Source organism: Cuculus canorus, chromosome 5, assembly GCF_017976375.1.
Source record: "Cuculus canorus isolate bCucCan1 chromosome 5, bCucCan1.pri, whole genome shotgun sequence".
NCBI classification, from domain to species: Eukaryota; Metazoa; Chordata; class Aves; order Cuculiformes; family Cuculidae; genus Cuculus; species Cuculus canorus.
In genome coordinates, this window is record NC_071405.1 from 7,929,212 (window position 1) to 7,951,323 (window position 22,112).

At 44.0% G+C, this 22,112-nt stretch overlaps 1 protein-coding gene across 3 annotated transcripts in view; it reads left to right on the forward strand.

Moving 5' to 3' along the window:
• The first annotated feature begins 16,565 nt into the window (after positions 1-16,565).
• PPP2R5E (protein phosphatase 2 regulatory subunit B'epsilon) overlaps positions 16,566-22,112 on the forward strand; it is a 75,253-nt gene continuing 69,706 nt past the window's right edge. The window contains exons 1-2 of one of the 3 annotated variants that reach the window (XM_054068020.1): positions 16,566-16,876; positions 19,793-19,956. In XM_054068020.1, coding sequence (XP_053923995.1) covers positions 19,800-19,956 — 157 coding nt within the window. In that variant the 5' untranslated portion in view covers positions 16,566-16,876; positions 19,793-19,799. The remainder of the gene's footprint in view (positions 16,877-19,792; positions 19,957-22,112) is intronic. The other 2 variants (XM_054068018.1, XM_054068017.1) reach the window with 2 other exon arrangements.

The following is a 22,112-nucleotide window of genomic DNA, read 5'->3' on the forward strand; positions in this document are numbered from 1 at the left end:
TAGTTGGCTTGAAATGTGCACATAGCAACACAGCCAGCATTGGTAACACAGAAATACACACAACAGACTAAACTCAATAAATAATTGTCGTTTCCCTAACTTATAATGCTTTAAGTTAATGCAGCTTGTGTACTGCTCAAATCTTACATATGAAAATCTTCCAGCATTAAATGTATAACACTCAGGCTTCAGCCACATTTAAGATTTCTTTTGGAACAGTGGCTTCTATGAATACATTAGAATTAGTGGGAAAATTAATTAACAGACAAGAATATAAGTATCTAATCCTGCTACGTGTCCGTGAGAACTGCTGAATTTGGTTTTGGTGGGACGACTGCACAGAGTAGGGGTCCTAAACTCCTCAATATTTCCCTTGCGGTTGTCATAATGTAGAGAAAAAACAAATGTGTGGAGAATTCAACCTTTGTGGAATTATTTTCCGTGTGACATTACAAAGTTAGGAAGCTTCCAGTCTATCTGAAGGGCATGAGAGTGTGGGCCATCCAGAGACGGGGTATCTGCCCTGCGCTGAGCTGTCTGTGCTGCTTCAGGAGCTTGGGTTCAAACACGATTTCCTACGAAGTACAAGCTGGCTCCATGGCCTCTCCTCCACAAGACCTTGTAGTCCTTCACCTCTCCTGGAGAAAACCACAGAAGGTTGTAAAGAGGTTGCTTATCCCTGCTTGAACAGCCCATGTGCTCTCCAGACTCTGCTCTTCAGTTAATGACTGCACATAGGAATAAAATTTGGTAATAACAAGCTTTTACTATAATCAATACATGACAGGATGAATGCTTGGGTGCTGAAATTGGACGTAATTAAAATTAGAAATAAGGTGCATTGTAATGGCAGAGGGCAAAATTGACCATTCCAGCAGCTTGCCTGCACCCATGGAAGATAATGGCACTGGAAGTACTAAAGTGAAGACCGGGTTTTCCTTACAAGAAATGACAACTACTCATTTACTACAGCATCGAGTTTAAACACTGGTAAATATTTTCTCCCTCCAGCCCCGAACTCATTTAACTGACAAAATGCAGGAGTTTAACTTCTTAACTCTTTAGCTACAAGTATTAATTTTCATTGGATGCTTCTCCCTTTTCTTCCCCAGTCACTCTTGTTAATTCAGATTAATAATTTCCTTCAATGCATCGTGCCCACCGCACTCCCATAAATTCTCAGTTTTCCTTAATTTGAAAGATTAAATGTTTGAATTTAATGTTTGAATTTCAAATTCAAACACTTAAAAAGATGAAACCACCTCCTTTAAAAACGCCTTAGCTACTCCTAATCTGCCTCTGAGGTGCCACCCAAGCCATCAACACCACCAGATCGTCTCAGGACCGTGTGGATATGGTCCATGCTGCAGGTGCAGCTCTGTAAGTGAGGAAAGTTGCGCTTCTCCAGTGTCTTTCCTTCACTTTTTGAGTACTTTTCATAATAAAACTACAGAAGAGCTTCTCTGCACAAAGAAAGAAGCCAAAGGAGTGAGTAGGTTCTGCAACCAATTCCTTGTTCACATGGTTGCCTTGATAGCAGCATGGCATGAAAGTATTAAAGGCTTGGACTGAAGGATGGAGGTGTTTGGTAAGTACTAAAAGAGCAGCTTGGATAAAGAGGTACCGGAGCAATTACCAAAGCAATTACTGAGGAAGGTGCCATAACCGTTAGTGAAGAATCTCCACATGTAGGACAGTGAGACCCTAAGCAAGAAATTTCCTGGTTTCACCTTCCAGGGCAGAACTAGGTGCTTCACCTGGAGAAAAAAAGAAGATACGTAATTATTGGAGCAAGATATCCTAATTTACTGCTTGTTTGCTGCCGTGCTGGGAGAGGGTCAACAATCACTACATTCGATTAAGGAACTGCAGAAAAGGTAACGCCTCAAATCTGGCTTTCATAAGATGCCTGTCTGTGCTCGTGGTGTATTTTCCATTTGTTTAGCTCAGCTGTATCATCGTTCAAGAATAACCTGCAAAGTAGCAGTGACTTTATGCATCCTGGGACATGGGAATGACCAGATGCTTGTAAAGGACAGTAGAGGGGAAGGTTCATTCCTCCTCAGAATGATGTGCAAATACACTGCAGGTTTTTAACTTGAATTTGTAACACAGATGAGAGCAGCAGGATCTAAGATATATTTAAAAACAAACATATATTTCATAGCTATATTTAAAAGGTGCTGAAGAACAACAAAATTACAGGAGAAAACAACGCTGAGAAAGAAAGAGAAAAGAAATAAGCAATTCACAGGAAGACGAGAATATGTGATGAGAAACTTGCCTGCTAAATCATATATTGCGCAGTGCAGGCACTGTGCAGTGTGTTTTATTGCAGTCTAATCCATTTATGTTTGCCTATGGTACTTTCACCCCCATTTTGTTATAAGTTAAGAGCTGCAATGAAATAGTTCCAGTTAAGCTGAAAAAGATGGAGAAATTTCTGCAGGAGAGGCTTTTTTAACTCATTGGAAGGTTTGAGAATTCCACTCCCAACACCATTGGCCCTGCTGCCTCTCTCTTGTTTATATTTTGAATTTTTCAAGTCACATACTGAATTATGCCAAGTGACAGAAGGGAAAATGTCTGTGTGGAGCATGGTCATGCTCCCACAGGGAACCGGCTTCCTTGGCGTACCAGTGTTTTCAGGCACCAGTGACCCCCTGCGTGAGAAACGGAAAGAAGAATGATGAGCCAGAATTTCAGACAGGCACGCACTATTAAATGCATTTCAATGTGCCTTATTTATGCTCATAAGGAGTTATTTGTATTTCTCTTCTGAACAGTTTGAGCCTTCTCTAACGTTCTTCAATAGGCACACAGGCTGCTGACTTCTTCAAGGGCTTGTTTAGCTTGACCCTGCTTTTATTGCTTTTCTAGCAGCAATGTAGCCCCTGACTGGGTAGAACAGATTTTAGTCAGTTGTAAGGCATGCACAGTAGTTAAAAATTAATGGGGAAAATGAATATAATTAATATAATGCAACACGTATGTATGAGTACAGTGTGCATTCAGTTCTGGAGTCCTCAGCACAGGAAAGACATGGATCTGTTAGAGTCAGTCCAGAGGAGGCCATGAAGATGATCGGAGGGCTGGAGAACCTCCCATACGAGGGCAGGCTGAGAGACTTGGGGTTGTTTAACCTAGAGAAAAGAAGGCTTTTGGAAGACCTTACAGCCTTCCAGTCCTTATATAGGCCTACAGGAAGTCTTTCTTCAAGGAAGCAGAAGAAGCCATTGGAAGACAGGCTGGACAGAGTCTCATGTCTTATTCAAACTAGTTAGAGATTTTGATGGATAGTTCCACTAGTGAGGAGCTATAAAAAACAACCAACCAAGCATCACTGTGACTAGAATGCTGGTGACACCTGTCAAATCTCTGGTTTCACTGTTCTTGCTCCTGGGTCACTCTGAAATGACCAAAGAGTGAACTGAAGGGCAACAGGACTAATGATAAAGTGATGGAGTGCGATGGTAGAAAATATCTTAAAATACATTTAAATGGGGCTTATCAATAGTTTGTTAAAAACCAATTAATTGTAAAGGAATTTGGAAATCTAAATAACTTTCATTTAGTAAAAAATAAAGACTTGATGGGTTTTGGAGTGTGACAGTTTACTGGATCCTTGATGAAAATATACATTTGGGAGCTACTGGGAGCTTTCCACTTCGGTATGATGGGAGAAAATATCCCACGATACAGGCCTACTGTGTGTTAGGTTTTCACGCATCGGAGAGGTTCTGGCTGATGAAGATTCTCAAGGATAGCTAATGCTAGACTAGCCCGCACTCAGCCGTAGTAGAAGCGGGCACAAAGATCTGGGAACAAGCCTGTTGTTCAATGGAGAAAAGTTTTAAACCAGAAAAGATAAAGCCCATTCCCAAATTGCCTTACCCTCAGGAAAAAAAACAGGCTCATAGAGACTTCATAGAGACTACTTGTCAGGACTTGCAGGCAAAGTAGCTCCCTTGCTGCTTCTTCTTAAAAAATTGTGATGGGAATGGGTCCCTGAACACAGGGTTAAGTCTCAAGCTGGCATTGCTGCTGATTCACCTGGGAATTGGAGTGCCCTTGATTGTAGAGACGGAGTCAAGTGCAGGCAGCGTTGGTGCACTGCTGCTGTCAGGAAAATGGGCTAAGACATATGTCCGTGGCATGTGTCTCCTGAATGTTAGCTGAGGTAGAGAAAACATACACTATTTCCCGCAGATTCTGCTAGTGTCCTGAGCAGTGGCTCTGAGCATTTAGGTTGAGTCTAGTCCTTCTAAGAAATACTGTCTATCTCCCCGAACCACTTTATCTAAGGGAAAAACACAGAAGTTCTAACAAATGCTAGTATTGCACAAAGGACCTCTAGGCTTGAGTATCAAGGACCTGCACGTGGAAGCTATTATCACTGCTCCTGTAACTTTGGATGGGTCAGCAGCATAAGGTGTGCCCCACCGTACATCCATTCCAAAAAGTAAGAAGGTCTGAGCTATGAAGAGTCGCCATGTACGACTGATTTGGGCTAAGCCGCTTTGTGGTTAGATCAATCTTCCCACCGTCAAGAAGAATACTGGGTTTGGATTCCAGAAATAAAGTCTGTTGCATGGGAAATGTGAGCCATCCTATTCAGCACAGTTTGTAAAAGTAGCAGCCATCTGTTGGGGTTTATAGAAGGCTGAGAAACACAGGATGTTTACTTTTATTCAGATGTGTAGTGGATGTGCCTTGTATGAGCAGATTTGTTATAATACTAACAAAACAACTGGGACATTAAGCTCAAGAGAAAAACTTGTTTTACATACTAAAATCCAATGAGATAGAAAGCATTACAAATATACAGGCACAGATGTATATAGAGAACCATTTAAAGGTCAGCAGAAAACTGGCCAGACTGAAATTCAGAACAAATACTGCGCTAACTTTGAGACTGAGTTACCTGCTTTCCAACATGTTTGATAGAAACCATTCCCAAAAGAAATAATCTACAAAAGGTAAGAGAAGGAGGGGTCCAGTTTCGAAATAAACCTATGTGATAAAATTATCAGCTGAGATTAATTTAGAGAAACTCTCCAGAAGGGGACTGGGCATTACCAGCAAAACTAAAACATGGGTGAATCCAAGACCTCCAAAGGTGAGACAGAGGCATTCCCTTACCATCGACAGCAATCACTAAGACCACGTAAGACCCTTGGGAAGGAGCTGGGCTCAGGTGGCCTCGGCTACAGGAAAATGTCATCCACAATGTGAATAACTTTATGCTGCTGTGAATGTTAACTACCAAAGGGGAAAAATTCTCCCAAGAGTTCAGAGAATGCAAGCGGAATTCTGCAAATGCTAAGAGAATGAATCCAAGAAGTAACCAAAGATGCAGATGGAGATGCTGGCAAACAGCATTAGCAACAGCTAAGGTTGTTTTTGCCAACAACAGGAAAAGTTAAGTATAGCAAATCAAATAAAATGAAACATGTAGCAGCAATAAATGCCCTACTTTTTTTCTGCAAATGTCTTTTACCATTGTTTCCCAGGAGGTAACGAGTGTTTTTTTAAATCTCGGTTGAAAGCAGACTACCTTATTTATTCCGTCTAACGGCTTGAATAAGAAGATAACAGTTCAGATGGCAAGGATTTTTGCAAATAAGTAAAATAAATACAAGAATTCTGCATACATGGCATTCTGGTTGAAATATCTTGTGGATGATCACCAGCAGGACCAACACTAAATGGTGATTTTCTTGAAGAAGCAATTTGAATGGGACTGTAGGCAATGGTGCTGTGTGAAAGTGTTGGCATGCACAGTTGTTATAATTCTGTCAATTTGTTAAAAGCAAAGCAGAGAGTTGTAGTGCAGAACAGGAGGCAAATTAAATTGCTTACATATATGTATCAAAACAGTTTGATAAGCATAGCGATACCAGAAATTGTGGAAAAAAATCTCTAAATCATCTTCACTGCTGTGTATCAGAATAGTGGTGAGTAGATTTCTATACTACTCCAAAGAAAAATAGCTGGGTCATAGAATAGAATCACAGGATGGTTTGGGTTGGAAGGGAACTGAAAGATCACCCAGTTCCAACCTCCCTGCAATGGGCAGGGACACTTTCCACTAGTCCAGGTTGCTCAAAGCCCCATCCAGTAGGGAAAAGGCCTGAGGTGGGTTTCAGTGGGTGTGTAATTAATTACATTTGATGGGATCAGAACAGTTTGAATGTCAAGGAATGAAATTCTGGGTCAAAAATAGTTTACTTTGGAAGGAAGTCCACTAAATCAGAAAAGGATGTTTTATGTAGAAGATGGAGAAAAATTATTTTCGTATTTTCCAGAATATGGATTAATTAATGTTTTTAAGGCCCCAAACAAAGCTGCAGCGAGTTTTCAAGAAAGGAACCTGAGATCATAATATGAATTTGGCCTATGTATTAATCAGTGAAAAGAAAAGAAATCACATTTAAAAATTGTACTTGGGCAGGCACTGAACAGCACTGCCCCGGAGTTTCTCACACTAAAGTTACAAGACGGTGATAAAATTTCAAGAATTAAGCTCTGCAAAGATTACAGGACTAAAAAAAAATTGTCCCAACAGCCCATCATAAAAACTCAGTAACTACAAGACACGACAATTATTAGAACAAATTTGCAGGGAAAAGCTTTCATGGAAGGCTCTCATTAGCCATTTGTGAACTAAAAGCAGCAATTTTAGAATTCTATTGTCTACTGTATTCTTGATGGACATTTCACACATGAAGTACAAACGCATACCTATGGAATTGTAACTAGAGATGGATCTGCTTGGAGTTACGAGCTCACCTAGAAAGATACATACTAGAACTAAATGACTCGGAAGTGCACAACTCTGTTAAACATTTATTTATTCAAGATGAGCGAACAGTCTATGTGATCTGATTGTTTTTTATCTGTATTTGAGCTGAAATGGCTCAAGTGGGAGCCACAATTTCTTTGAATGTTCTAAATATAGCTTAAGGTGAATTTTCCAGAGGTGTCTCCTGGTGCTGCTTGGTTAGCAAATCATGGGTTTAACTCCTCCTTACAAAGGAAAAATCTGAACTCTATTTTTTAACTTCTCTCATTCAAGTCTTGGCTATTGATTCTTGCTATAAATTCTTCTGAGACTCACATGATACAGGATAATGTTGAAAATTCCCCAAGTGTAGAGACTGGATAGCATGTCAGAGAAACCAGTCAGTAATGAGAACATGTCAAATTTTATCATAACACATCACAGATTTTATATTGGCTCAAATTCTTTCATATTTACTGAGTTATCTTACCCCAAATCTGCTGTCCAGACTTCTCTATAGAACAGATTTTTAAAGTTGATAGTGGTACATTTTTATTTAGTGTCAAATAAGCTTCTGATCTCCTTAATGTGCTGTATTAAGTAATGTATGTTGCAATTATGGTAGCTTGTTTGAGTGCAAGGACAATTTAATCTCCTTGGTGTCCTTGGGCACCTGTTTTTTAAAGTTTTGTTTTATTTGAACCTGTTCATAACTTTTGCCTCTAAAGGATGTGAAGGCTTGTAATACTCTATTTTGTCAGATAACGCAAGAACAAATAACACAAAGGTTTGAAATATAAGTCACTCATTCATCCACCTCCATTCCATCGAAGATCATAGAATCATAGAATCCAGGTTGGAAAGGACCCGCTGGATCATCGAGTCCAACCATTCCTAACGCTCCCTTAAACCATGTCCCTAAGCACTTCAAATTTGGCCTGTTTCATCCAAGTTCAAGATCCCCAGTGAATTAATCCTGCCATTGTGTGGGAACGGTACCGAGCCACCTTATTGCTTGCCTTTCTCTGTATTCTCTTTTCTAAACACAGTCTATACCAAATTACACAGAGTTAAAGATAAGGAAGGATGCACGATTGGTTTGTACAGTGGTATAATGAAGTTTCCTGGTTTATTCGCTATTCCTTTCCAAACCTTAGCATTCTCATCTCTTTCTGTCATCAACTACTGGGGAGGTTTTAATGCCATTCCTTCTCAGTCTTTCTTAAAAATCAGTTCTATCAATGTGCTCCCTTGAAGCAAGACATTCTTATCTCTTCACCGAAGTTATTAAACCTCCAGGACCTGCACAGAAGACCACCATTTTTGTTCTTGTTCCAGTAATCTATTTTTGTGTGGTCTGCTTAGTCAGCAGATCGTTTAGGTGGTTCTTTGCTATTTTCTGTCTAAATGTAATTGATTTCTGTCTTTTTTTTCCTAGGATTCATAGCTTTCCGAATTCATCTCCAGTTCCTGTCCTATGTGAAGTCCTTTCGTAGTGCCATTTACAGTATATCTGCAATTCCTGTATAGGGCGATGAAAGGACTACAAGCCTCCTTATTCATGTAATTTTCTCAGTGGTGAAATTATCCCATTTATTTTACCCTGACAGTGGATCTGGGAAGATTTTACAAACATTCCTAGAACCTTTGATTTCCTGTCCTTCCTATTTCAGCAGTATTCATACAGATTTCTTCCCAGTGCTTCCCTACAGTAACATCTCTCCTCTTGTACCCGCCAGGGATCACACACCAGTGCTGACCGGCTTGTTGACCGATAAGTGCTTATGGCTAAGCCCCGTCGACGGTGGAGGTAGAAGGGAGCGCTTTGCTCAGTGTGAGGGCACTCCTGCTCATGCAGGACTCCCGGGAGGATTTCTGTTTAGATCTGCGACGAACACTCAGCCACTTTGTTTTGAGTAGCTTTGCTTCCGACACCTCTTAACAAGTTGTTCAAAAGTTCTGTGGATGTGCCCTTGGCACCTGTACAGCCCTTCCTCTGCTCCCGTTGGTTCCTCAAGTTTTGGAACCCATTAGGACTTATATTTTAAACTTATTTAAGTGCTGTAAGACTCTCTCTGATATTAAGCATTCCTTACAATGTTGATCCGAGCTACAGACTATAGAACACTGCCATAATTTGAAAACTTTAAATTTAGAAGCATCTAATAGTTTAAAGTTGTACCATGAGATAAAGCATGTTGGAAAAAAACCCACAACACAAATACTTGCTTGTTCTCTTTTATAACAGAGAGAACAAGATATCTCTATCTTAAACAACTCCATCCAGAAGGTCTCTATGCTCGGGAAAACCCTCAAGTGTTTTGCCAACTGCTGCTACAACCCTGAGAGATGCACCAGGCTTGGTAAGGATCTGGTCGGTAATTCACTGGAGATGTGGAACATTCTGTGAGAGCAGTTCATCCATTTAAAGCACTGCCGGGTACCTTAAGCACACACTTTTATTTTACTCATTTTATTTGCTAATTTTGGGGCGTGATGATGTAGGAAGCTGGGCCACAGTGCAGGGTGCTCGTCTGGAAAGGATAGTTCTATACTGGGAGGCCATAACGGCATGTACTTTGGCTTATAACGCATTAAATAGAGAGATAAATGAAATGAGGAGACGATCACAAAGCAAAGAGATGGAAGCAAGCCTCATTTCACCTGGGATTCAGACACACTCCGGTGGCACAGAGGGTGACGTGAGACATGGGCAGGCACTCTCTTTCCAGGTTTATTTTCAGTCACCAGCGGCAGTCCGCTGGGTAGCTGCCCCAGGAGAAAAGGAGGGGAACACTAGAACCTTCGGAGGCAGCTGGAGAGTTACAGCTGGAGAGAGGAGGTTGGCTGGGAAAGACACTGCAGAGCGCGCAAAGAAGGCAGAGGTAAGCAGGCAACGAAGGAAAGTTAACAAAAAAATTCAGAAAACTAGGCTTAAAGGAGCACCTGGGGCCTGAAGGCATGCGTAAGACACTGGGGGAGGGGAAAGATTCAATAAAAAGAGAACAAAGTCATGAACTGGGGAATAAGTGAAAGCGTTTTGCTAGGAGGAGGCAGCTAGCCAGCTGCAGAGGTGAGCAGGCTCCTACTTATCTTGCCATGTTGACTACAGTAATAGACTTCAAACGACGCAATGTCTATAAACAGAGAGGAAGAATAAGTTTCCATTCAGGTAGTTGTGTCTATGACCCTAAAATCCTTACCCGACACATGCAACAGGAATTCAGCTCCTGAGGGCAATGCCAACATTATCGCAGAGCTGATACAAGGAGTGGCAGGCAGAAGGTGATAAGCACTTGCTTATTATTACAGACTCTTGGTGTGGCGATAACAACCATTGCCTAAAAGCTGGACATACCGTTCTCCCCTAAATGTAAAACGTAAATCAGAAGTTAACTTCAGCGTAAGCAGACTAAATAGATTGGGTTTTCTTTCATTACACATGAATTTGATTTGAAAGTAAACAAAAACATCTCAGATTTTGCTGTTTCAACCAAACTGATGGAGCAGGACAGTTACTTTGATGCAATATTCCACTGTGTTCATTTTTTGTTAAAAGACGTATCAGAAAAGCCTTGTTCGCATGCTGATTTCCCTCTTCAAAAAGCATTGCTGCTTCCTCCATAACACTTTCTCTTTCTGGTCTTTTTCCTGCTGGTCTGAATAATTAGTCCTCTGGGGAGATCAAGTCTTTTCTTGCTTACTAGTATAGGAACAGAGAATATCTGAACTAATCCCATGGTAGCTCTGATAACGGTCCTTTTGACATACAGGAGATCCTTTATGGAGCATTATATGCCCCTTACTGTAGACAAATACTTGTCAGATGTCCTATATGAAACCTTCACAAGCTCTAGCTAGATCCATTTATGTTTATCATTCAGTGGAGCAGGACTTCCACAGTGATGTACGTGTAGTAGCAATCCTGTCTGATAAGCTGCTACATAAAAAACAGAATGCCAATGTGGATGTGAGCTCTCAATCCCTTCGTCCTCTATTCTCTTTTAATTCTGGGGGTTTCCCTGACCCAGGCGAAGCACCTTGCCCTTGGCCTTGCTGAACCTTGTGAGGTTCACACAAACCCACTCCTCAAGCTTGTCCAGGTCCCTCAGGCATGTCAACCACACCACTTAGCTTGGTGTCATCTGCAAACTTGCTGAGGGTGCACTTGATCCTACTCTTTATGTCATTGATGAAGGTAATAAACAATACAGAACACTGAGGGACACCACTTGTCACCGATCTCCATCTGGACACTGAGACATTGATCACTACTTTCTGGTTGTGACCATCCAATCAATTCCTCATCCACCAAATGGTCCATCCATCAAATCCATGTATCTCCAACTTAGGGTGAATAGTATTGTGCCGGACTGGGTCGAAAGGCCCCACAGAAGTCCAGATAGGCATTGTCCATACCTCTTCCCTCACCCACTGATGTAGTCACTGATGTAGAAGTCTGCTAGATTGGTCAAGTGTACTGCAGTGTATCCAGCATGTCTCTGAGGAACAGGCTGAGAGCCCTTACTGGTACCCCATCCCTCTAACTTTGGCGTGTTGTCCAACAGGTTGTCTGAGCCTGATATTATCCTTTTCCCTCTTCAAGTCTGGTTTAAAGCTCTGTCAATGAGCCCTACTAGCTTGTGAGCAAAGACTCTCTTCCTCCTTTGAGAAAGGTGAATCCCATCCGACATCAGCAGCCCTGGTGCCGTGGAGGCCATCCCATTATCCAAACCCCCAAAATTGTGGCAGTGATCCCTGTCACGGAGCCGTGTATTAATAGGGTTCACCTATCTGTTTCTTCCAGTGTCACTGCCCACAACTGGAAGGAGAGAGGAGAAAATAACCTGTGCTCCAGATTCCCTCACTAACATCCCAAGGCCCTGAAGTCTCTTTTGATCGGTCTTGGGCTACGCACTGCGGCTTCACCACCACCCACAGGGAAGAGCAATAATGGGTAATAGTCTGAGGACCATACAAGCCTAGCAAGTTTCCTAGTGACGTCCTTAACCCGAGCCCCAAGGAGACAGTAGATTTCCCCATGAGGAGGGTCTGTCCAGCATATTGGACCCACCATTCCCCTCAGAAGGGAATTGCCTACGACTAGAACTCATCTTTTCTTCCTTGTGTAGGTTGTCTTCATATGGGTGGTGGGCCTTCATGACATCTCTGGTGTAGATCAACTGCCATCCTCACCATCCACTGACTAGCATTCCACGTCTAGAGCCTCAGACCAGTTCTATAGAGGCACCTTGGAAGGTGAGATGGGCAAGGAGAGCATTTGCTTGCTGCCGCAAGCGCAGACTTGCCTCCATTTACTCCTTTCCCTTAAACTACTGCTTCCAGCCTGGCAGGGGGATGATACAAGCTCCCTTAATGCTCGATTTTTTCTAGTGGCTGTTTCTATTTGTCTTGGGGAGGGCAGAGCCTGGCTCCAACAGTCTATCTCTTTCTCAGATTCCCTGATGCTCCTTAACCTTTCTATTTCCTCCCACAGCTCTGCCACCAAGCTGAGCAGATCACCCATCTGTTCACACCTCACACAGCTGTCCTCACAACTGCCATCCCGGAGAGTCTCCGGCACTCCCTATGGCCTGAGACCTGAGTGGCTGCATATTTTTGTGGAAGCAGCGTCTGGGCTGCTGCATCTGATCTGGCAAGTGCAAAGGAGAGAGCTTTCTGCCAGGTAGAGTCCACAGCTAAGCTCCTTCTGAGAGGGTGATGGCCACCAACTGAACACACTTATTGAACTGTCAGCGTGACAATGTCCTGCCTGCACGACCTTCAATGTGAACTGCTGTGCCACAGCCTGGCTGATGTGCCACACTGTGCTGCTCTGTCTGCAGCTCTCCTGGTCACAACTGTGCCCCAGGCCGCTTTTTTTTGTAGTTCTTCAGCTACACCAAAGAACTAATTCTATAGCTCTTCTACAAGGAAAAAAATGAAAAGCAAAAAACTGTGTGCACAGGATAATGGACTTGGACTGCAGCCTTGATTTTTATCCCCTCTATGGCAGTTAATAAACACCCACATCACATGCTTCAGTTTTTTAGTCTTTTACAAAGATGGAGTTCACTTCATACTGGGAAGACCACGTGAAATGACTTCACCTCAAAAGCCAATCTTGCCACCAGACTGTGCTAGAACCTCCCTTCTGCCGAGCACGCTACCAACAACTTTATGAGCCGCTCACTGCGCCATTCAGTCTCGATCAAAAGCAGCACAGGGGACAGTCAATAAATCTGAGAATTAAAGCAAGTCACTGACAAACACAACTAACAGAATTACGTATGTATAACAAAGCAAAACGTGTGCACCTGCAGGTTCTCTCCCTCATCGATGGGAGCAACAGGAAGCTACATTCTTTTAGTTAAATTTTACCTTACATTGGTATGAAAAAACCCCTGACCTACATTCTATGTTATTGATCCTTGCCTGCATTTAGATTATTTTAGCTGGATTTGGTTTAAGTGAATTTTAAGTATTTATAAAAACGTACAACTCTATCTTAGAATCATAGAATAGTTCGGGTTGGAAGAGACCTTAAAAGTCACCTAGTTCCAACCCTCCTGCCATGGGCAGGGACATCCCACTGGCTCAGGCGGCCCAAGGCCCCATCCAACCTGGCCTTGAACACCTCCAGCGATGGGACGGCCACAACTTCCCTGGACAACCTGTGCCAGTGTCTCACCACCTGCACGGTGAAGAAATTCTTCTTTATGTCTAGTCTAAATCTGCCCCTCTCCAGTTTATACCCATTGCCCCTCATCCCATCACTACAAGTCTTTGTAAACAGAACTTCCAGAACTCTTCCAGAGTTCTGTCACTGTGGCACAGTTCAATCTTAGTTGTTTTGGTTTTTTTAAATACAATTCTTCTGAGAAATGCAATTGATTTACAAAGAACAACAAATTCTACAGCTTTCTAACTTAAAATCAGGTGGAATTTTATTTTAAAAGATGTCTTGACTGGTTGATTATCCGTTTGTTGAGTAACAACCACGAAGGAATAGCATCAGGGCTGTTGCAGTCAAATTAGTAGGATTAGTGTCTACTTGAGGGAGAAATAAGTGGCTCGGTAGGTCAGCAGAAATGGATGTGGGGGTAAAACAGGTCAGCAAAATTGTGAATGGATCATACGGACTCAGAAGTATTGGTATTGGCACGTGTAAACAGGAAGGTAGTCTGTGACAGACATGATAGCAGATGCTGGTGGTGCCGAGGCCTTAATTGCTGGGCTGTGTCCAGTGCTGAGTGCCTCAGCTCAACAGAGATGTGAATGATTTTGAAACAACACAGGGAGGAAAAAAAATAAACCTCTTGAGAGGTTTAAAACTGTGACACACAAGGAACGACTGAAATGAAGTGGAATTGCTTAGTCTTATAGGTAAAAAAAATTAGGGAACACACATTTCTTAAGACATGCAAGAGGTACAGTAAGAGGAAACAGGCAAAACTGTTCATGTCCATCAGAGTTATACTTCAGTAACAGTGAGCTTTTATTTTAGCAAGTGTTCTGGGTTCCTCAATGTGAGCTGGACCAGGGAACTTACCTGGCTGGAAATCAGCAATTTTGAAGGCAGTTTCACAACAGCTTAAATCACTCCAAATTGAGTCTGTCCCAGTCCCACCTCTTCTGTTATGCCAACATTGGTACACACATACCTTGAAGGTAAACTGAGCAGGACAAAAACTAGGTATCCTTTGTAGGATCAGTAATGTTCTGGGGTTTCAGACACTCACTACTGGCACAAACAGCAGGGAATGCGACTGACCCATCAAAGCAACCAGCTCTCAAGCTGCCTTTGAGCTCATTTCCTAAAAAAATGACCGTTCCTCAGAGAGTTTTGGTCATGTCAGCACAGGAGGACTGCTGCTCATTCCAGTCAAAGTTCTTTTCCTGCTAGAAACAGACGTGAAACAGTGGATAGTATTTGCAAACATAACAGTGATAGTAATACGATGTCGAGGAAAAAAACCCGACCACCACCAACCAATCTATCAGGTAAATAAATTTAAACAAGACGTATGATCTTTAACAATGATATTTACAAGGTGGCTGCTACACATATAAATGCACGCCAAAAAAAGAAAGACACAAAGTTATTCAGGCAGGAATCACACACTGGCTAAGGAAAGCCAGGGATGAGGGGAACAGGGCTGCAGAAGCCCCATCTCCAAGAACTAAGCCACTGCTTTCTGGCTCCCAGGATGGAGCAAAAAAAGGGAATTGCAGACTGTGCCTGCAGCAGCTCAGTCCCACTGGCAGAGAGAGGGAGGCAAGTTAGGAGGGAGGGAGGGAGGGAAGGAAGGAGAGAGGGAAGGAAGGAGGGAAGAAGGGAGGAAAGGAAGCTCCACAGTTCACCCTGGGAACAAGACCTTTACCTGAGCATCAGCAGGGCTGCAGAGGGGTGAGAAGGACGATGGTGATGATGCTGGTGATGGCAATGGCTATAGGGTTCGTGACATCCATAGGGATGGTGACAGTGCTATGGGAGGAAGCCAGGGGCATTGGATCCACTGGTTCCTGAGGAGAGAGGGAAGGAAGGGGGGAGAGAAGGAAGGAAGGCTGGGGGGAGAGAAGGAAGGCAGGCAGGAAGGCAGGAAGGCAGGAAGGGAGAGAGAGGGAAGGAAGGGGGAGAGAGGGAAGGAAGGGGGAGAGAGGGAAGGAAGGGGGAGAGAGAGGGAGGGAAGGAGGGGGGAGAGAGGGAAGGAAGGAGGGGGGAGAGAGGGAAGGAAGGGGGAGAGAGAGGGAAGGAAGGGGGGAGAGAGAGGGAAGGAAGGGGGAGAGAGAGGGAAGGAAGGGGGAGAGAGAGGGAAGGAAGGGGGAAAGAGGGAAGGAAGGGGAGAGAGAGGGAAGGAAGGAGGGGGAGAGAGGGAAGGAAAGGGGGAGAGAGGGAAGGAAGGGGGAGAGAGAGGGAGGGAAGGAGGGGGGAGAGAGGGAAGGAAGGAGGGGGAGAGAGGGAAGGAAGGGGGAGAGAGAGGGAAGGAAGGGGGGAGAGAGGGAAGGAAGGGGGAGAGAGGGAGGGAAGGAGGGGGGAGAGAGGGAAGGAAGGAGGGGGAGAGAGGGAAGGAAGGGGGAGAGAGAGGGAAGGAAGGGGGAGAGAGAGGGAAGGAAGGGGGGAGAGAGAGGGAAGGAAGGGGGGAGAGAGAGGGAAGGAAGGGGGGAGAGAGAGGGAAGGAAGGGGGAGAGAGAGGGAAGGGAGGGGGGAGAGAGAGGGAAGGAGGGGGGAGAGAGAGGGAAGGAAGGGGGGAGAGAGGGAAGGAAGGGGGGAGAGAGGGAAGGAAGGGGGGGAGAGAGGGAAGGAAGGGGGAGAGAGGGAAGGAAGGGGGAGAGAGAGGGAAGGAAGGGGGGAGAGAGGGAAGGAAGGGGGGGAGAGAGGGAAGGAAGGGGGGGAGAGAGGGAAGGAAGGGGGGAGAGAGGAGAAAGGAGGGGAGAGTGGAAGGGACGGGAGAGAGGGAAGGAGGAGGAGAGGGAGGATGGCTTTCACTGCGCTTCGCTATGATGGCGATGATGATGGCGATGTCAAGAGCGACAACGCCGGCGGCACCGATGACGATCCGGCACCGAAGATGATCCCCCTCCGCCGCGACCGTCTCTGTCTCCTTCTCTTCCTCCTCCTCCTTCCTCTCCCTCTTCTCCTCCTCCTCCTCCTCCTCCCCCCCAGCCGTTTCCCGGCGGTCCCGGCGGCGGCGGCGGCGCCAATGAGGCTGCGGTGGGCGGTGCGGGGGGCGGTGGCAGCGGCGGGTTGGGCTGCGACCGTGCGTGTGTGAGTGTGTGAGTGTGTGTGTGTGAGTGTGTGTGTGTGCGCGATCGAACGCGGTGCCATGGCCGGAGCCCGCTGAGCGCCACAATAGCACCGAGACCCGCCGCGCCTCCTCCTCTCCGCTCTCCTCGCCGCTCCCTCCCTCCTTCCCTCCCTCGCTCTGCACCGCCGGGCTCTCCGCAGGGCTCAGCCGGGAATGTGAGTGAGGCCGCGGCCATCGCAGGCAGCGGGGCCGGCACCGAGCGCAGCCCCAGCCCAGGCCCAGCCAGAGGCCCCCGCGCCCCGCGCCGCTCCCGTCTCCCGAGGCTGGAAGCAGGAGGGTCAAGGTAACCCCGTTGCCGCGGGGAGGAGGAGGAGGAGGAGGAAGGAGGCGGGGGGAGGACGTGGTGGCGGCCGAGGGGCGGCTGCTGTCATTTCGCAGGAGATTGCGGCGCGAGAAGGAGGAGGAGGAGGAGGAGGAAGGCGGCGCGGGGGGTGCCAGGAGAGCCGAGAGATGCCGGCCCCGATGGGGGCAGAGGGATCCGCAGGGCCGCGCCGAGCCTGCCTCCCTCCCTCCTTCCTTCCCTCCCTCCCTCCCTCCTTCCCTCCCTCCTTCCTTCCTTCCCTCCCTCCCTCTCTCCCTCTCTCTCCCTCTCTCCACCCTTCCCTCCCTCCCCCTCTCCCTCCCCCCTTCCCTCTCTCCCTCCTTCCCTCTCTCCTCCCTTCCTTCCCTCCCTCCCTTCCTCCCTCCCTGGGACCAGCTGATCTGATGTGCCTGGCTTCCTACTTACCCAAATACTTTGGGAATAAAACGAGATCCCTTGCTGAAAGGAAGGAGCAGCAGTGGCTGGGGCTGCAGCTTCCTCCCCTCACACACAATAAATAATCTCCTGCTTTCCCCCCTCGCACACAATAAATAATGTCCCGTTCCCCCGACCCGGCCGCTGGATGAGGCAGTGTGTTCCACTGCCATCATATATTCGGGGAGCGAGCCTTCATTTGGAGAGACGAGGAACAGATCAGTGTTTACTGTGAGGTTGTTAGGCTGGATGGAGTCTTGTTGAATTAGAATTAGGTTTTAATAATTTATAAAGCAGGTTAGGGAAACTGTTACTAAATTTACAGGAGGGTAGTGTCAGTAAAGCTTCTTGCTGACACAATGATCCTGCAGTTTAAGCGATCTACTTTAGTCCCTGGCCATTATTAGTTATTTTCTTTTTTTTTTCTTTTTGGTAATTTAATTTTGAGACAGCGTGTGCAAACATTTTTGCAGGAATGGTTACACTTCATTGATGCACGTGATGAGGGAAGTGAAGCTTTTTGATGAGATGAAGTAAGGCAAACCGATTCAGGTTTTCAGAGTACATTTTATTTGCTGATTATTTCCAGAATTTGGTTTATGTAACAGGTAACTTTGTATGTTTTTTGGTGGACTGTTGATATCTTAGAAGTGGGTTGCTAGAGTACAGGCCAGTCTATTTCAGTTTATCTGACTTTTTTATTTATTAATCTTGGCTGAGGCCTGGATGCCCTGGTGATGGTGGCATATTTCCCCCCCCCAGCTGATAAACAAGACCAGCTTAAGGTACAGGTTCGTGTTGCTGATAGTGTATTATATTTAGAAAGTGTAAGTTGGAAGTGAAAGAAAACCTCAGGAGAAATTGGAAGGATGGAATAAGATTTTCTCATTATTGTAATGCCAGCTGCACAGTTCAGCGTCTGGGTGCTGCACATGCTTCCTCGAAGAAGCTATGAGGTTTATGCTTCCATTTTTTATAAATTTAGTATACATGTATGTAATTTTGCATGAAATAGTTCTTATCTTTTGGAACTTGTTTACACTGTTGCTATAAGTCACACTTTCTAAAGCTTTTCTTAAAAAAGACAAACCCAAATAATGTCTGTTTCAATGGATTTAATCATTGATGAAGCATAGGAGTATCCAAACATTTTAATAAAATAAGAACTAGAAAATCTTCTCGATGTTGTGGAATCGACTTCTTTTAGCATACGAGTCACTTTGGTAGTTGAAGTCAACAGACACTGAGGATGAGTAATGCTTTCCAAGGACACGTTCTAAGACCCTGATCCTGCAAATGCTTATGCTGATGCTTAACTTTGCACTATCGTGTAGCCTTACTGAAATCAACAGAGCTGCTCTTGTTAATGATTGTGTTTTTAATGCAAATAGTTCTGTAGATTTCAGTACAGGTAGTGAAGTTAACTGTATACAGAGGTGCTTGAAAAATCTAGGCCTAAATTCCTCCTCTCTCATTTCTCTTAAGTCTTACTCATGTATTTTGCGATGGGCCTTTTAAACAGCAGGGTAAATACAATAACTGTATGGATTAATTCACTGTTTAAATGTTCTCTTCTGGCATTTCTTAGTACTATGGAATCAGCTGCAGGAGTACTACCAAGGCAGGTTTTATAGGAAGAAACAAGGCTTGTTTCTTAGACCAGCTGATATAGTTGGGAAACAAACAAACTTTTGCTTGCGGAAACTCTTTTTGGCGCTCTGCCTCTCCCTGCAAACCTTGTCTGGCTTCTGCCCTTGGAACAGTTGCGGCTACCACACTGCTATTCTTACAGAAATGCCAGAACATGGAATAATTATTTGTAAAGAGGCCCACAAGAAAATAACTGAGTATTTCTAACATGGAGAGTTAAGACATAGTACATAAAATTTGTCAGTGTTACTGAAATTGTGAAGCATTGCAATACTTTTTTGTGGTACTTCCTTATATTTTTATAAAATCTTGTATGAAAGTGTGGCAAATAAACTAAAATTTTTCTATGCATGTTGATGACTTTAATGCCAAAAGAACATTTGTACCTTTTTGTGTACCCATTCTTTAGCATGTGTAGTGCCTTGCAGAACAAGTGGAAATTACTTTGTCCCAAAGAACATGTAGTTTAACGTTAGAATCTTATGTGAAGTCTACATATATATGAAATTTTATTAACATAATGATGTCAGCATTAAGTCTGAATTTTTCCTGTTGCAAGATTTTTGGCAGATGGGAAACACAGGTGAAAAAGTGAGCATAAATAATTATCAGACTGTTCCATTAAGTTTATTCTATACAGTGTGTACATACGTTGATGGGTTAGTTCTCTTAACAGTCTGTCTGGGTGAGCTGTCATCAGGAAAGTGGTGCAGAAAGAGAAAAGAGTTTTGGAAAATTTAGGGTTTTCTTCCCTACCCCCACCCCCTTATTTAATATATTTAGAGTATGTTGGTAACATTTGTTTTCCTTCAGTAGGGATATGTCCTCAGCACCAACTACTCCTCCATCAGTGGATAAAGTAGACGGATTTTCTCGGAAGTCCGTCAGAAAAGCCAGACAGAAGAGGTCACAAAGCTCCTCCCAGTTTAGGTCTCAGGGCAAGCCTATCGAGTTAACTCCTCTGCCTCTGCTAAAAGGTAAGATCAAGGATGATTTTTAATAAAAAAACCAATTTTACTCTACAGCTGACTTCTAAACTCAAAGTATTTTATTGCCAGAAATTGCAGGGACATTTTGCCAGCAATGAGGAATGTTTCATGCCAGAAATGTATGTATTTAAGCTCTACAAAAATATTTTATCTGTGACTTGAGGGTGTGGCAATTGTTTGCAATGCTTTTGAAGGTTTTAAGTGCTAATGTTGACTCGTACCATGACTTGGGTTTTCAAGGCACTGAGGCTATGTGCAAGTCTTTTAGTTTGTGAATCCCTGACAGTTGGCCTAGATGAACAGTAATTCTCGTAAAGGTTAACTGACTTGTGAACAGAGGGAAACTGTATTTTAGCATCTTTGCTTGTAACATGTGGGTCTGAAACCTGTGACTTTGTATTTTGAATGCCTTGCAGCAAGACATTGGGGGTAGATGACACGCCCTCTCTGTGCATTTGAGAGTGGGTAACTCCCAGCTCCTGGCTTCTGCTGGGTTTTGAAATCAAAAAGTCCCATGAGCTGCAGCCTCTCGAGAGGAAAGATGCTGCCAATCAGGTATTAGGCAAGGCACTACTGTTTTGAGAGCCTGCATATCCTAGCTCTGGTTGAGTTTCTGCTGGCAGATTTAACCTCTAATTTGGGAAAAAAATTATGATCCAGCACGCTACTTCTGAAAGGATGCCAGTATCTCTAATATCTAGAATGCTTCCCCTAAATCCCAGTTGTTGCTGAATTTTAATGCAAAACCAAGGGCCAACTGCACTGCTCAGAATTATATCTATCTGATGAGGAAGGAGGAGTTACCTTCCAGAAGTGTTTCTTTTACTCTGAATTCTCAAATGTTTTATTTCGTTTTGTGATTTTTTTTTTTTTTTTTTTTTTCTTTTCATTGCTATTCTTTTCTAAGTAGTGAAAATAAGCGTTGTTTGTATTGATCATTCTGGAAAATAGCAAGATTAATAGGCTTAATATTATATCTGTCCTATTTTTGCTTTGTGAGCAAAACTATTACCTCTTCCACCTGTTTGACAAATTTGTTATTAAATGTGTAATTGCACTTTGGTTTGGTTCTTAACCCCACTTGTTCATAAGAAGAGAGAAGCTGCAAAAAGTAACCCTAGACCAACCCCCCCAAAACTCACACCTTCATGTGCGTCTTTTAGTTTAATTAAAAGTAGGATTTTTAGGGTCAGTTCTAGTGGAGTTGTCATTAAAATATTTGGGGCTTCTTTCTGTGGGTTACCTGTAAGAAGGCTCCGGTGGCCGTACTGTGCCAGAAGAGGGGTCCACCCAGCCTCGCTGCTTTGTGCCTGACAGTGGCCAACTTGGAAGCATAGAGGAGAGCAGAAGAGCAGGAGGCCTGGAGGGATGCTGTTCCAGAATGCTCCCCTCTTTCAGCACTTCTCAATTTAGGGTCTGTTGGTGCAGGTGCAATTGACTTTGTAGTCTGCAGTGAGTATTATTTTGTTGTTTTGTGTCAGTATAATAAAAAAACAAATGCTCCTTTAAAATAATTTTAAAGTTTAGTTTTATACTTTTGCAGTTGATTTTTTATATGCAGGTTGTTTCCTTTGAAATTACTGGTTGCTATAGGTCAGAAGGTGAATGGAGTTATCCTCTGGTTTAAATGGCTGCGTTTCTGGAAAACACTGAGATTTGTTTAAATGAAGAAATTGACGTTACATTTATTTCATTCTGTGGTGTTCTCCCATTCAGGGAATAAGCTGGGCTTGTGCAAAATGCAAGAAAATGTTGCCTTTCTCTGAGGACCTGGTCTTGCAGAAGCATAGGCAGATACAGGTGCTTAATGTGACTATGATAGCTGGTCCCATGGATTGAGGTATAAAACTATAATAAGATAAAACAAACAGATGGGGAGCAGAGAGGGTTGGTGAGACGTTTGTGATTAGTGTCATAATGAGTTACACTGGTCCAGCTTCAAATTCAGAATCTGATCCTGTGAGTTAGTTTTCCCTCTTTGACTTAGTGTGGATTCCCAGAGGCGCGGGGATCTACTTGTGCTGATTAATTTGCAGGATTTGGGCCTAACCGTCTATCTGAAACAGCAGTGGTTGTTGGTCCCAGCTAGAGGGACACTGGCAGTTAACAATCGTGCTGCTGCTTGGAAGTACTTTCCGCCTCCA